We start from the raw sequence: 17865 nt of genomic DNA on the forward strand, positions 1-17865 counted from the left end.
TTACACATTTGTAACATTTATCTCAGTAGAATTTTGGTGGTTATGTGTAGACGTTAAATCGCTGTCGGTTTTATCTTTAGGTTTATGCCAACGACGATGAGATGCTAAGTTAGCTGGGCAATTAAATACTTTCCCACATTCGGGACATTTGTGTTGAACATGCACAATTTTAGGACATTTATGCTGAGCCAAACCTAACGGATTTGGAAATGTATTCTTACATAGTTGACATATGTATTCGTTGGGGATACTAGAACTTTTTTTACTAATACAACTATCAGCGTTCGATTGGACGGTAATATCACTATCCGTAGGACTACTGCTACGGCATTTTCGGAACTGGTGCTCAAATTCTTCTTTTGGACAACTTGGATAGACAGCATTAGGTGATTCAATTTTAGAGGACAATTTTTCAAACTTTTGACTTGTTGGGAATGAAGTAGAGACAGGCGAGATTGTTTTCTCGCATGTATTCATTGGTAAAATAGACGAAAATTGGCCAAGATTGTGTAAAAAGGCATTGTCCAATTGAAGTTTAAGAGCTTGCTGCTGATTTGCCATCATAGCGGCGGCAGCTGCAGCAGCAGCGGTAGCGGCATGATGTTGCAATGGATATGCAGATGATCTATAAAGTGGACTATCTAGTAAAGGCATCATACCTAGCCCTGATGGTGAAAGCATAGGATAATTATATTCTGGATAGGTATTGTTGAATAAAGCAGCTTTACTTGGATTTTCATACATATAGTTGTTAACATATGGAACCGATTTGAAAGGATGATATAAATAAGGTCGATCTTTCATTACATAGACTTTCGGCATCTTTTCTTTTCTTTTTCGTCGGTTTTTTGTAAATGGACAAAAAAATTGATTCGTAGTACGTTCACTATACGTGAATGAAACAAGTAAACGTAGATTACAGTAACAATAACTTGATATCAAGGGGTTAATATAGCGCCCAACCAGTTCCTGTGCTAGCTATTTTTCTTTTCTTTTCTAATCACAAGCTGCGGATGTCGAAAAGAGATGCAATGCGGGAGGAAAATAAAAAAAGAAAAAAATTGAATATGAACATTAATTGACCTTTGCACTAACAGATACTATGATCTCCTTTCCTCTCTTATTTCAATATTTTGTTGGTTTTACATAGATAACACGAGGAAGAGATTATCAATACCATCATCATTATGGCCTATAAAAAATTCACGCTTCCAGTGTATGCTATCTCTTAGATATAATTATTCGCGGTAAGGTAGGATAAGAATAAGTAACTGGTCTAGTTAAAATAACTGATATATCTACACAGCTAATTAAGTTTCCACCTATTTCGGTTAATAAATATTCAATTATTGACCTACCTCGCTAATTTTGAACGATCTTGATGAGGATAGACTTCCGTAGAACAGTAATAAATCAACTATTCTGTTAAAAGAGAAAATAAGAAAAAATGAATTGTTAAAAGTAAGTGATACATTCTTCTTTAGAAAGACCTGGCGACAAATTTAGAATTTTACATTAAATTGGTATTGGCTTTTTCCAAAAAAGATTTCTCTATTTTCTTTCTTATGTATTGTCGCCCCCGCCCATTAAAAATAATAATAGTTACACCGACAAGATTGGCAATTTTTATGACTACATTGATAGTAAACGCATGATTGAATTTCCATTTGAATAGGTCTACCATAACAACAATAGCTACAGCAGAAAATTTTCTTTTTATTTCATGCTATTCAATAATTGTGTCACGCTTGATAATTTTAAAATATTACCTTGAAATTAAAACGTTGGGTTTTTTGTTACTATTGTCAGGCTGATATTACTCATTACTAATTTTCGCTTTCGTCAGCTTAATTGTGATAGAAATGAATTCTCTTTTTCTATCCATCTTCATCTATTGCATTTTACCTAATTTTTTTATCTATGTAAAGCCAACACTAGTCCGTTATTTGGATAAAACTATCAATTTTTACTACAAGAGGGTGATGATTCTATTAATAAGATGCTGTGATTTATACTAATCTCTCGACAAAATGTTAATTTCTTTCTTTTATAGGTCGTTTCGTAACTAGCGATTACATAAATTAATTATTTCTTAAATTTAAAATTTAAGCTACAGTATTCCATATTAGTAGAAGAATCCAATTCGTTGAACCTGAATTTCAATCACGGTAATGCTATCAAGGATAGAATTACGATACATCGAAATTAAGATTGTGGGTATGCTTAGGTGGATTATTATAAAATATTATAGAAATATTCTAACCTTTGGATTATAATATAAATTAAGTGTGAATTTATACTGTATTAACTAGAAATTGAGATAGTACATCAACAGCCTCTCATTAAATTTGTAATCGTTGATAGCAATGCCTGCAATATGGGATACGGCACCGGTATATTTTTTACTTAAACAAGTTTATAAAACACCTTATCTTCCCTTACCTTTCAGTGTGAGTGATATTAACAAAATCCAGTTTAATAAGAATTTTCAATTTGATTTTTTCCCAGTTTATCTGTAACAGTAGTTGAAATATCGAGAAAATCAATTGAAATGCTTAATAATAACCATGAAAATAAGAATTTCATTAAATTTAATTATAAGGTAGCGACTGAAATATATAGCAAGAATTAAAAGAAAAATTAAATAACTAGAAGCTAGTTAGTAATAAGTAGTAGAATAAGTTAGAAATAGAGAATTTCTATTCTTGCAAACGTTAAGGAAAAAAAAATTGACCCAGACCTAGTCAATCGAACTGGAGTAGAATCTAATCTGTCGCTGAAGGATGCAAGACGCAACTGATCGAAAAATAGCGAAGAAGGAGTTTATTAAATGATATTGCTATTGATGATTAGTGTGACTGGATATCATCATTCGTATTGTTATGGTGACGATGATGCCTGTAATTATAACGAAATCAAAAAGAAAGAGAAAAATGCGCGAGATATCCTATAGAAGGAAATCAGATCTACCAGGTGGGAGAAATTCTTTACATTAAATTGTGTTTTCCATAAGTTGAGCATTACTTTGTGATTATTTCTCTCCGCCTACTTGTTATTGTTATTTTTCCATTTGGTCCTAATTGTGCAATACCTTTACCAAATTTATTCTAATCATGACATGCTATAGAGGAGTTGCGTTTTAATAGATGAAGTTTGCTTAGAAATAAATCAATTCTAAACAATACCAACTGACGATAGTAAAAAAAATATGTTGAAAAGACTAGAATAATAGTAGGTGACGAGTTGAGAGAAGTATTGACACTAATTGAACTATAGGATGACGACATTATTATTAGGGGAAATAAAAAAAAGGAAAAAATAGCTTTGGGATAAAAAAAATACGTATAGTTATTGTTGAAGTAAATACATGTCATAAATAATGTAATAGAATCAAAATATTCGATTGAAGTCTACAATCTATATTTATAGTTTAATATACTCTATAAAGCTATATAGTAGATTGTGTAACAGTCAGTAACTCTTGCTATCGAATTTTGTAATAAAGTTGGCATATACGCTAATATTAAAATTCAATAATTTCAAAATTCTACTATTAAACAATATATGTACATTATAGACATTGTGTGTCGACAAATATCTACATGGGTTGTATTATATTAGGTAGAGAATTATTTTATTATATGTATGTATGTATGTATATTGTATATTTTTACAAAGAATGTGATGGAATCAAAATACTCGATTAAAAAATCCACAATTGAAATATTAATCTAAATTTTGACCAACAAAATGCGTGAGTTATGCCCACTCTAAGAGTAGTGTAATAGAATCAAATGCGTTTTATCGATTATTATGTTTTGTAGATATTTTAACCTTCAATACTGATAAATTTATTAAATGGAATATATTTAGATTTGTTCATGTTTTCGTCCTTGTTAAATTACATTGATGTTCATTGGAAGATGAAAAGAGTCAATTGATTTCTATAGGCGTTATACCACTTTGAATTTTTACCTAACGTATACTTATTGTAGATTATATAATATTAAATTGATCATATCCAGCTCAATTTGGATATTATTCCTCTATCTACATGTCTATACTAATGAATAAATGTAATTTAAGCACATCACATCATTAGGTAAGAAAGGGTAAGAAGCTGGAATACTACATTTGTATCTCACCAGTTTTTTTCTCTCTGTCTTTCAATAATATCAATTATATGTATACATTTATACAACATAGATATGTAAGAATTCTTGGGAAATTTAAATTTTGATTAACCATATATTTTTAATTAATGATAATTGTCGTCGTCATGCAAGCAAACAGTACCAGCTGGAATTAAAGCCTTTCACAGTATGATAGAATAATAGCTATTTTATTTATCCTGAAAAATAATATCATTAGGGTTATATTATATATTTCTATCTATGACTGCCAGACTTATGCAACCAATCAGCCATAATATTATCATCATTATCATTTGGATACTGTCTCGACCGGAGACGTCCTTACGTTGGATAGAAAGGCACGATAATATAGTCATTCATATTCAACATCCGTCATATTTTACTCTTGCCGGCAAAGCATTATCTTCTTCCTCACGATAAATAATAAAATCCAATACAATCGATCTATCGCTATTTGTGTATTTATTTTTCCTTTCTTTAAGTTTACTCGCGATTTAAAATGTCTGCACATAATGTCTGAATAGTCTTAAAATAATATAGCGTCGCTATAACATTACCTGTACAGTATTTACTTTATGTTAGTTAGTTCGGTAATGTATAATATTTATTCTGATTTTAAAATTTCTATTTTAAAGTCTACACTGGCATAGTATTGAACACAGCGGCTTAATGTAGCCATCGATTTACGTTAAATAAATTAAAATGGTCAATTCCACTATCCAGCTGTAACTGGTAAAATTATGGGATATCACTCTCCACGAAAGGTATCGTTGATGATATCTGTACCATTGACATACTTTTATATCTACACGGCTATAGTTTTTCAGGTTATACATGAAATATTTGCTAATTTACTATACTATACTCACTAATATTATTGTATTATTGTTATCAAAGATCATACAAATTCAGGTGATTTTTAGCATTACTCATTAATAAGTGAAATAAGAGAAAAAATGTATCGAAAATGTCAAGATAATTGTTTTTTAAAGCTGAGATTTTATACCATAGACAACTAAAAGTTGATGGCAATAGAAATAGAATAAAAAAATATTTTATTCACTGGAAATGTATACAACTCATTATTATCCATTCAAATTCTATTATAATTGCTAAGAGAAGCATAATAAATAATTTAGTAAATGTCCATAAATGCTCATCAAATTAGATAACTAGGGAGTGATAGCACAGAATCAATTGTCAAAAAATAAAATTACTAACTGTATACTCCAAATATCAATAGATTGATAGCTTCAGTTGAGCAAGTACGCCTAAAATTGCTGGAAATATGATTTATTCTTGTATCAATATTGGTATAATGTATTTAGGACATAATGAAAATAAAATGATAGATCCTGTGATATTGGTTTGATTGACAATTGAGGTGGTGTTAAATTAAATTTATTTTTTCTCGTTTTTTATATATCTAGTAAAAGCTAAGGATAAATATTATCATTCTTTATAGGATGTTGCTTGTCATGTGAGTACAATTAGAATTATAGTCAACCATGCTTGAAAAAAATTAGATATGGTAAAATTTTATAATACATTTTATAAAAATAGAGCTGCTCAATAGATCAATCTATCCATGTCCGATAAGAAAGGAACCAAGGGGAGTGATGTACGTTGTAAAAATATGGAGAATTACGGATATCTAAGGGACAATTTCATCCAAGTAGAAGATGGTTTGATTTTTACTTTTTCCACGCATCAAATAGATCAGACGGTAATGATACTCAAGGGCTAAAAGAAGGTAGAAAATAGAGTAGTCCTAACGTGATACCAGTAAGTAGTCATTTTGTTTTAACTTGACGCTAAACAAATGAGAGACGTAAAAAATCTCTCCCACTCTCTACATATTAATAATTTCCGTGGTTAGAACAGATTGGGCTTGGTTAATGTTTTTTTCTTAATTATGATACGTATTGATAGTAACGACTCGATAGATACCGGACCAAAATATAACTATTGTCGTTGACAACATTCCTGCATCGTACTAAATAATTGCAATTGTGTTGTTGGTATCCAAAGAAAATAAGATAAAGTCAAAAATAAATCATTTACTGATGTACTTTGGACTTATTAACGTCATGTTTTTCAACTTGACAATTGTACTCAGAAGAATAGAATATAACAATTAGCCATGTCGACTTTATTTTAATGTCTATGGACTGATTTGATAGAAAGTTAATGATGGCTATGTAACAAAATCATCCTGGCGGAAGAAGCGCTATTATCTTCTTATTCGTACAATGGCATGACCATCTAGAAGGTTAGTAAATGCCAAAGGATGTACCATACAAAGTAGAATCAGTTGTAAATGAATTGGAGTAAAATAGATTGTAACGCTTTATCATTCATATTCTAATAACAACCAGGTAAAGGAGGTGTGGAGGATTTTCCTATTTACTTCTATTGAATTGAACTTCAATCTCGCTCGGGATTATTTTACAAACTTTACCTTTAACTTTCTATTTTTTTTCACCTCTTTCCTGATTAATTGACATATCTATTATATTCGGTTGGAAACCATTGGCTAGTCTTCTTATTTTTTGAATATTAATTAAACGTATTAGCTGCTATTCTTTATTAGCATCTAACTGGAAATTTTTCAACTTTCTTACAGCTGAACTTGACGACGATGCTCGTACTATTGATTGAATCGATAATATCGACGTAATCAAGTAATTTACTTTTCTACACTAGATAGTATCCAAGTTTTCAATATTTGTGTTTTATTGGATGATAAATTACGTCTAATCGGTGTCATGGCTTTAGCGGATAGTAGAAGATGAGAAATAAACCATCCTATTTCCATTTCTTTCTAGATCATTCAAGTGGTGATTCGATTGGAAATGGTGATTGAGTTACTATTGAGGCATCAAGAATAGTATTTTTTAAGATTTTATTTTTTATTGCATGACATTAAAATTGTTATGACGATTGAAGTCAAGAAGAGTTGATGTGGAACAAAATGGATCATCTCCGTGGTGATTCGATTGGAAATGGTGATTGAGTTACTATTGAGGCATCAAGAATAGTATTTTTTAAGATTTTATTTTTTATTGCATGACATTAAAATTGTTATGACGATTGAAGTCAAGAAGAGTTGATGTGGAACAAAATGGATCATCTCCGGTTTAACGATATTTTAAAAGTTGATGTTATTCATTTTTAGCCTGAATCTGTCATTGGATTCAATTGCTATTTCTACATCGAGAATAAAATGTCAATATACTGTCGACATAGGCCGAGAAATTGTTAAGAATAGTTTTACTTTTCGACTTTGTCTATTAAAATGTTAATTTTCATTGTAGGATAGTATCCATACAATATGGAATGATTCGAATAATTAGTTAAACCATAGCTTAGCTTACTCCTTGATCACCTTGACATGACAAGTATTTAAATAGCTAAATAAAGAATTATGCTATTTACATGGTTGGCTTGACTACTTCATTTCTCACCTAATTTAAACTGCGATTTTTTCACCATTCTAAATATTCCATTGGTCCACTGGTCATTCTTTCTTAGATTTAACGGAGACTTTGAGTCAATAAAAATCCATGACAACTTGCTAGGACAATGTAGATAGGCATTATTATTAGTATACAGTTAAAAAATTGAAAATGTTATTCTCATAGAATGGATTATTCCACATTTGTAAAATGGAAGATTTTGATTTAAGCTATTGATATCCTAAACGGCATAGTTGCCTTAAAAAGAATAATAATGAAATATTCAAGCTACATCATCCATGGTTATATATTATATTTTACTGTCAAGGCGTTATTCTATGAGGTAAGAGATCAAGTCAGAACAGTGATAGTAAAATGGACTGAAAACCAAAACGATGACATTTTCCTTCTTTACAATTGATCAATGCAATCTATTAGGATATTGTGCTAGTTGATACTGATTCAGTAGATGATATTGTCTACTGGATATAAAAGCCATAATTAAAATAATTTCACCACTATCGTTCAGAATTTCCAAGGCTGTTCAAAGGCTGTTGGTGCAATAACTGCATCATCCTAGGTAATATCGTCCTTGAAATAAACCCAACTATTTTGACTAAACAACAAGATGAACTATGTTGATACAGAAAAGCGTGATCTTAATCATCCATAACATTATGGCAATTTAATAGGTATTCCATAAAGACATAAAATTAATCAATATCGCCAATAAGACCCTTGATAAAAGAGATTGATTTTGAAAGGCGACAAAAAATCTGCGCATCCTTTCTCTACAATAAAAATATAACGTATTAGCTATATTGTTCTAATCGACGAAAAGTATTCTTTTCTATCTGTTTATTCTGTCAAACAGTAATAGTAAACACATTTAGGAATTATTTCTATTGCGATCAATGGATTCAATTCGAATTGAAGAATTGAAATGGAGTTAAAAAGGTGTTGAATTAACGCTTTTAGCTATAAATCGCGCTAGATTGTATTTTAATAGGTAAAAAATATGCAGAGTTCATTTTTTACTCTATTCTAAAGACATTGAATGGAGTGAAATGGACGATCAAGTTGCAAAATTCAAAATTACATAGGAGTATGATGGTCAAGAGGATGGAACTATTTTATAGATGGATTCTGTAGGATATTGCTATGGAAAATAGCGACCATCCAATGTTGTATTACCTCTCTATTGCGCTCCCATTACTGCATACTCCTTTACCACTTTCATCCTTTCAACTTTCTACGTCTACAATAAATTGCCTATTTGCGCTTTCTTAGTGAATAAATGTCATCCTTTTATTGCCGTATTATTCCATATTGAAAAGTATTTTGATGGCGTATTATAGAAAGCATTCTTACTCAGTTGTTTTTTTACAGTAAAATGAGACTTTAAATGATGAATTCAATTTGAATTATTTTTTCTTATCCCCATATTTTCTTGAACAACTATTTCAAGAAATAAAATGATAATGAAAGAATCCTGACAGTAGTATTCCACTTTGACCAAAGCATTATCGACAGCTATTGAAGTTAATTTAGAATAGAATGAAATCGAGCCAAAAACAATATGAAATGTGGTTGATATTCTATTGAATCTGCTGCATCATTTTCAAAAATTAATATCGTATTAATTTATGTCGGTGGAATAAAATTAAGTCGTGTGATTCTTAACGTAATAAGGCATAATGAAACACTCTGATGACAAATTCTCTACTATATAGTAGATTACTAGATAATAAAATGTGTAATATTGCCAAGGAATTCTTTTTAGTAGAAAATAAATGAGTAGATCGGAAATGTTTAGTTCGATCAATATTACTCAGTAAATTAAAATCATAAAAACTACTAGCATCCCATTGGGGAAATTAAGTGTTATTATAATCGTTGTGCTTTTTTTTCACCAAGGATTGCAGTTCAATTTTTGCAATAAGCCAGCATTGCATTTTCCTCTATCGTCAACTCAATAAATATGTTAGAATAACTAAATAGTCCTGCTCTATCATCATCGCCTAGAATCAATGTAGACAGAAAGAAATTAGAACGAGAAAAAGTGTAGAATGAATGTCCAAGCTTAATGTCTTTCTAATCATCTTATGATCGATTAAGCGTATGTAACTTGTAGGGATCATTCATAACTCCATTCTAAGCTGCAGTTATCAAGACGTATCGAAAGAGAAAAGTAAAATAGCGAAGTATTGTCATTATGTACTTGTTTTAAACTTTCTATCTATTGAAATTTTTATTTTTTAAAGCGATAAAAAAACTAATTATTGTTTGTTTAATTTCTAGTGGGCAGTTATTGAAGTCAAGGCGCGTTTGTATTGTGGATGAAATGAATATAAAGAATAGCAACAGCATTTCTCGGAAAAAAATCCACTATAATAAGTAGATGGGTTGTTCTAACCGATCTCAGCCAATAATAAATTAAAATTTTTGAAACACAAATGGTTAGACAGGAAGGCTTCTCGGACTTGATAATACAGGTTAGATAGTAATTTTGAAGTAGAGTGATTTTTATGAGGATGGAGCTTTAATAAACTCTTCTATATTGACTTGAAGTGGTACTAGGAATTGATTTTTGAAAATAGGAAATAATTAATTTATTGCAGCTTGAAGTGGAACAAAGTGTACATCGTCTATTAACGGTTATCAGACTGCCCTTTTGGTTGAAAATGGTACTAGGAATTGATTTTTGAAAATAGGAAATAATAAATTTAATGCAGTCTGAAAAGGAACAAAGGGTGCATCGTCTATTAACGGTTATCAGACTGCACTTTTGGTTGAATGATCAATTTATATGATAGGTCATATTTTATCCTTGTAGAAGCTAGATTTATCCATTCACTATGGGTTACCGTAAGGAAGGAGAAAAATATGACATAGAAAATGATAATTGTATTTCAAAATAGAGCAGATAATGAATTGAGAAATTTTAAATTAAATCAAAATTACGATACCAATACTCACTTTTAGAAATTACAATGTAAGCACAGCTGGTTATTTTTTGAAACGGTATCTGGTACAGTTATATTTCTTTTGAAAATATTTATCATCCAAGTAGTTACCATAGCCATTCCATTACTGATGATCCAGTAAGAAAAGATTTTTAATAAGCAAGGTAAAACAATCATTTCCCACTTTGATGGCTTAACAGTATCCTATTTCTTCAATGTTTGATGACAATAGGTGCAATCCAGTTATTAGTAAACATAGCAATTTTTTAAATCTTTGATTTTAAATATTATCAGCTTTAGAAATTGCTTACAGCTAGCTAATCATAATTATAACGATGGAAAATAACAAAGCGCAAGTTGATCGCCTCGGATTATTAAAGGGTTGTAAAGTTTCTATTTGAAAATTGTCGATGCGTAGTATATTGGCTAGAGCAAAACCTGTGGAGCAGGATATAATTGGCCACTCCTTCCCTATATACTTTATCCATTACTGTGTTTAGAATGCGATCGATTCATAAAGCTATAGTATCCAAAAAAAAATACTAATGACAATGCGGATGAATAGATTGTTGTTGAAATGCATTAATAGCTCTAGTGTCAAGATTAAAATATTAAAAAAATGTGATCATATTTGGCAAGAGAATATGCCGTAGAGGGCAATCATAGAAAGAGGAATGATTTAAAAAGTGGCCTGATTGATGTCAGAGTGTCTTATTGCCATCAGTAGTTGAATATCTTTAATCTATTTTATAATTTTCAATAGTATTATTGCTGCCTCGGCTCACTGACAGATTAATTCCTTATTTTTAAGAAATTTTAATTATCAAGATATGTCTCAAGTCAAATATGTAGACACGTAATGTAGGTAAGGCACGTATGTGACGGATTTTATTTGCCATTGAAGAAGAAAATTAAATATTTTTATCCTGTCTACAGAGATATTAATTGGATCTTTACTACCTTACTTGTGATGTCTAGATTGAGAAATTAATAGTTATAGAAGGAAAAATCTACACGTAGACACATATTTCGGTTATGAAATTTCCTTATCGATCCTAATTTGATGAGTATATTAGGGAATTAATTCTTGCGTTTGTCAATAAATATTTTCTATAAACGAAAGGTATAAGTGCATAAGTATCGTATGACTACTTGCAAGCCAATCATGAATACCGTAGAGTAGAAATAAATACATTTCAAAAAGTGTAGTATTGTATTTCAGTGTCAAAGACTTTTGATAGTTATGAATAAATTATTCGTATTTTATTCTTATTGATCACCTGGATTTCTATCGGTTAATCGATATTGTATACCTTTACTATTACCATAGCAAATTTCAATTCTGCTTGCTCACTCATAGCATGATAGGTATTTTACCTCAAGCTATTTCTTAAAAGTTTTTATTACTTATTTATGAAATGAATTTTCATCATCAATCTCCTTTATAGGCAATGTTCAATTCCTTATAAAAGTGCGCTGCTGTATTTCAGTAGAGTAAATAACACCCAAATTTTAATTATTTTTCTGAAGTTAATGTGAAAAATATCCAAAATTTCTATAAATACCATCCTGTAGAAAAGAATATTCAGATGAACATATTACATTTTGCATGTTCATCATAGAATAGCTTTGTCAAGAATAAAACAATGGCATAATTTTTACGGTTAGCTTTGACTACCGAACTGAGTAGAGCTTACACTAGTTGCGATATTGAACGAGCGACATTTTTTGTTAGCTATTAATGTTATACTAAGTGGTTTTTTTTAATAAAAGTTAGCCAATCATAAAATTAAGTACATTATTTAAGTATTGCAATAATAAAAAATGTTTTACAATAATTGGATTTCCTGGAAATAGAAATAAAGTTTTCCGATATAAGCAAATTTATAACTATATTATTAATTGAAGGTATTATATTGCCATTTACTGTTAATTCCAACCTTAATATGACCGATTTTATTCATTTAAGCTACACTTTATTCTTAGTTAATTAAGTTGCTGTTAGTCCAGTTTTAGTCTTTTTGCCGATCTGTGATTGCATTCTGAAGCAAAAGAATTAAATGATATCAATTAATAATTTACATAATTAGATAAATCACTCAAATTAGTGAAGCTAAACGGAATTTATGTTGATAAGGAACTGAGCTTAGATGTAAACCCTTAGCAATGAGGAAAAGAATATCCAGCAATACTAACAATTGAATTTAAGGAGTGTGACGGACGTAATTATATAGCTTTATTACTTGCATGTTTAGCAGTATTAAATTTACAGCATGGTATTCAGCATTACATAGTCAAATAGTTGCGAAGCGAACGATTATTTCATGAAATACTAGTAACATAAAAGCAAATAGACGATCTATTTGTTGACAGGCATATCTTTTTTATTATTTTCGATGGATAATTTGTGAGTATATCAACTTTTTTAACGCATAAAGCATTACTTTAGAATCTTTTACACGATTAAGTTTACCCTAAAGCAGTTAGTTTCTTTACATACGTCAATATAGTTTTACGATAATGATACAATACGAGATGATTATTGCGGCTGTGTTAAACTTGAAAATTAAGTTTAATTTCATACGAGTGGTATAAATGGTATAATTAAGAAATTGTATAATAGAAAATTAAGTGTTCTAACGTTTGTCATGAACTGAGAAATGCTGATTGATGCTAATGGGAAGTGTAATACGGATAGTCCTATGATGCATTAACTAGTACAACATCTTTTCTTTTTTGTGTGGCGAAGAAAATTCCTTACTACGCCCTTATTAATGGTAATTAAATAATAAAAAGTCTTACTGCCAGGTAGATACATTCGCGGGTCTTGATTCAATTCAATTTTACTACTGAATTACGAGAGAAAGGAAGCGAGTGTTGAACTTTCGGAGGCCGTATCACTAGTATGTATCATCTGCATTGGACTTTGTAAACTTTCTCCAGAAAGAACAACTACAGTAACTTCTCCAAGATCACTCTAAAACCCATAAACTTTTGTATCGAGATCCACAAAATTTTATATACAACTTGTAATAAAAGTATCTGACAACGAAGTCATTTATTGCTAAGTTAAATACTAAAAAGATAGCATTTGCTGCTTTAAGAAATGTATAAAGATTTTTATTAAATCCTTTAAAGCAATTTTTTGGGGTGGTCATTACCAGGTGTATCATTAATAAGATCTACGATAGAGGCAGAAAAGTATGATGCAAAATTGATGGTGCTGTGTGCACGTGTTCGTTTTTAATCTACAGACTAAATACCGGAGGGAACAGCAGGCGATATACCGTCATATTTTTACTTTATTCTAATTGATCGCAATCGTTGCTATTACATTTCTAATACGGTTAGAATAATGATATGAATTTAATCGAACAACGATTATCATTAACTAGTCCATTTATGCCTGTAATGAGTGAAATAGTGAATCAATAAGAAGTTGCAGGTGCTTGAATAATATCCGTACACCTTTAGGATTGTATGATTATCTAATTTAGTATGCTCTATTTGCTTGAGATGTACTACATAAGGTAGTAGTATAATTATAATTAAATATATTATACAAGAAACAGCATACCTTTAATTTCACTCTCATCTTCAAGTGGCTTGTTTAAGGCAACATCAAGTGGTAAATCGAAAGAAATGCACATCATGTGTTTATCGGGAGCGACATCTCGTACGTCGTAGACATGATAACTTCCTTCCTTAAGCGATGTATTAAGAACATTTTCTACTTGATGAATTACATCAATTTTTCTATCTTCTGCTTTAGAAAAGCAATAGCAATGTATACGTGGTAAATAACGCCTATCAATTTCGATTGAGTTTGACTTATGTAGCGGGCTATTTTTATAGAGACCGCGGAAGACATCTAAAAATTCGATTGCTGACGCCGGCAAATTCATAATAATGTGATTGATAACGAGTAAATTCTTGCTCTCCGTTGTTCCTTCATTTATAATTTTATCTCTTACAATTTGTTGGATAAAATCTCGACCATCTAAATTAAACGTATAAAATTGTTTTCCTAGTTTATTTGTTTTGCTATTATGGAGTAGCCAGTGATAAGAATCCGGATTTAAATCGTTTGCATATACAATACAATTTTTCCTTGCTGCAGGGATAGCAAACGGTCCCACGCCGGCAAAAACGTCGACAATAACTTGTTTTGGCTGGAGTAAATCAATAATTCGGCGATGCTCCGTATGTAATCGAGAATTCCAGTAAACTTTACTATAATCGAACCGGAATTGGCATTCATTCTCTTTCACTGTAGTGATCATGCAATCGTCACCTGCTAAAATTTCCAACGGCGCTACTCGAAATTGATTGTCGATTTCACTGGTCTTATTGACAACAGTTTTTAAGTGTGGATTTTTATCTAGTATAACTTGGCCTAAGTGAAATTAATAGATAAAATTTGTAATGGACGTGTATTATAATATGCACAGTAGTAAACTATGCAAAATCCTATCATAGCCTAGAAATTTAGACACAAGACTTGGTCATCAATGACTAGCTAAGAAGTTCTATGATGGCACTAACTAGAATGTCTAAGCTATAATTGAGTTGAAAATAATTGATAGCTCATCGATTTATTATGTTCTAGTACAATTTCATATCACATCATACACTTGTACTATAATAATTAAGCCTAGAAATTAACGTTGTTATGGTTCATTAATTGCTGAAATTTAAGAAATTTCTGTAAGAATTTAATGATACTGCATCATTGCTAGCTGATACTTTGATATAAAATCTACTGTACTCCTGTATCATATGCAGTATATAAAATAGGTTGAATAAAAGTTTTAGCATATTCTCTAGATTGAAAGAGTTGGGGAAGGGGGTAAAGGGAATGAAGGAATTGTGTTTGAAGTTTCTGATCAACACTGAGGTATCCCATCGTTGAGCTTGCAAGGTAATACTTTGGCTAATTATTTATCACGTTCTAGGTACATTACAACTACGGTATATCAGTATCAAGATGTGGGAAAGGAGGGCGAATAGGTACGAATTGATTCATGATAAACAACAAATCGTTCAATTCTCAGGAATTGAACGATATTTTTTAGTTTCTAACGTCAAAAGTATTCATTAATTAATCATGCTATTACAAAATCCTACCATGGCCTGCGTGACTTAATGCATAACTAGTTGTAGAATTAATAAGTTATCACAAGATGGGAAATGTAGTACTAGTGATAGCTAAAAGTTCTGATGGCTCGAATCGAAGTAACATCTGGGCTAATAAATTAATTTTAACTGCGGGAAATGCTTGCGAGTAATTGTAGAGTCTCTACTTTCTAGTCCACCTATAGTACAGTCTAAGAGCCATATCACTTGTAGCAGTAGCTAAATATTCTGGCTCCAACAAAAGTAACATCTTCGTTAATTCACTTTTGTAATGGACTTTAAACATGAATGTCATCTTAATCTATTAATCTATCGTAAGTTATCAAGATCTACCTAAGGTAATTCTAAATTTTGAGATTGATATCAAGGATTAACAGCAACTGGAATGCTTCATAGTTCGTGTCAAAACCATGATTCAATACTGACAATTGCTTACCGATTAATTTCTTATAATTCTGCATAGGAGGACGTAAATTTAAATGGGCTATTTGACCAACACTTTCAAATGATGTAATAGCTTGGTCTGTATCAGGCCTTAAAATCGCTCTTAGGACATCCTTGACCGACCAATGATCGTAGTTAACCGGTAGATGATGACTACATAATTCACCATGATGATCACGAACAAATTGCAACTCCTTGTCATCGAATTGGGCCTGAGGGTGGAGTAAGACAATTTTTTTAAATTTATCGGTTTGATCCAGTTGGATATTAGGAATACGCTGTTGATTGAATGTCTTAGATTGTAATTGTCGAAGGAAAAGCGAGCATAATTTCGGTTGGATACGAATAGCCGGCAATTGAAATACTTGATTAAATGCAGCTCTATTTAATTCCGTCATTCCAGCTACCTGTGCTGGAGGTGACCAATTGAAAGCGGTTCTCTGCAAGACGTTGGCCATCATCGGGCTATCTATAGCCTATTAGAACTAGATTTCTTTACTTACTTTAGTGTTGTTGATTTCAGTTAGTCAATATTCAGTGGAAGTGATGGATTAATTTGGATTTAATCGTAAGCAGAGGCGCAGCATCTAGGCAACCATCGATCGGTGGTGCTGCAGCAACGATTAGACTCGTTCGCTATATTGGTGCCTAAGGTGCTCACAATACTATAACGCTCAGTATAGAGGGGTTTTACGTGATGCTCAGCTAGTGTAAGGTTTTGTAGTCAGTTTGTTGGTGAGCAGGATACTGTATAATGAACGTCGATGTTAGGTAATATACAGTATGGACAATTCTTCACGATGCCGCTACTGCACTTGTTTAAAAGTCCCACCAATCTTCATCGGCCGGAAGGCTAAACTATCTACGTCCTAGACCAAGACGTTTGATATTGATCAAATTGATTAGATGGCAAGCCAAATTGGTCAATGGAGATCTACAACTACAGTATTTGAGCTGACGAGGTGCAGCATCGACTGAAGTCAATCAGTAGATCAAGAGAACTCGAAACAGTGCTACCAATCAGGGCACGATATACACGGAGGTGCTGCTGCCACTACTCGCTTGGAACAGTTATCTTGTCCATAAATAAAAGTAGTCTATAAATTCCTTCAAAGGCCTTCCCAGGGACGACTGTATAAAGTAGATCTCCGCCCACCGGACCGTTCTAAAGCCTACAGGATAGACTACCGATATTTGGTATAGATCGATTTGATTTGATAGCTAGCAAAGCTGATCATGAGCAACATAAACTGCAGCATTTAGTGAACTGAATCAGTACTAATGGTACTTGAAACAGCGCTACAACGTAGAGCATGGTATGCAAGATTCGATTTATTTTGATGGAGTTTAGGTGAGGAATGCAATCCGTCGATGAAGAATGACTTTTGTAGACCTCTGCTATAAAATAAACACACTAGCCTACGGTACCGAATGATATTAGATTTAATCTACGGGACTGCCAATATGTTTACAATACAAATAAATGTTTACTAGTCCTGTAGAATATAGGAGGAAGAAGAAGGATTGTTGTTGAGAAATACAAGGCCATTGCTGTTATAAAGCAACGTAATGAAGAAAGGAGATATCCCCAAGACTCAGTGCGATATAAAATATCCATTCAGAGATTAACTCTACATTTCTAGATCATACGTAAGTACTGTACGCATCAAATTCAAGCGATCTGTGAGTAAAGGATCAGATTGCAAG

At 31.6% G+C, this 17865-nt stretch overlaps 2 protein-coding genes across 2 annotated transcripts; both read right to left on the minus strand.

Moving 5' to 3' along the window:
• Positions 1-822, minus strand: TRIADDRAFT_61203 (uncharacterized protein; the record flags this gene model as incomplete). Its single annotated transcript, XM_002117196.1, has 1 exon — positions 1-822. One exon carries the CDS (start codon positions 820-822, stop codon positions 1-3), a length of 822 nt encoding a protein of 273 aa, XP_002117232.1.
• Positions 823-14195: 13373 nt separating this feature from the next.
• On the minus strand, positions 14196-16583 carry TRIADDRAFT_2329 (uncharacterized protein; the record flags this gene model as incomplete). Its single annotated transcript, XM_002117197.1, has 2 exons — positions 14196-14974; positions 16151-16583. Coding segments are annotated over 2 exons (1212 nt in total), but the record flags the coding sequence as incomplete, so codon positions are not given.
• Positions 16584-17865: the final 1282 nt, after the last annotated feature.

The sequence above is a fragment of the Trichoplax adhaerens genome, genomic scaffold, assembly GCF_000150275.1.
Source record: "Trichoplax adhaerens TRIADscaffold_22 genomic scaffold, whole genome shotgun sequence".
Classification (NCBI taxonomy): Eukaryota; Metazoa; Placozoa; class Uniplacotomia; order Trichoplacea; family Trichoplacidae; genus Trichoplax; species Trichoplax adhaerens.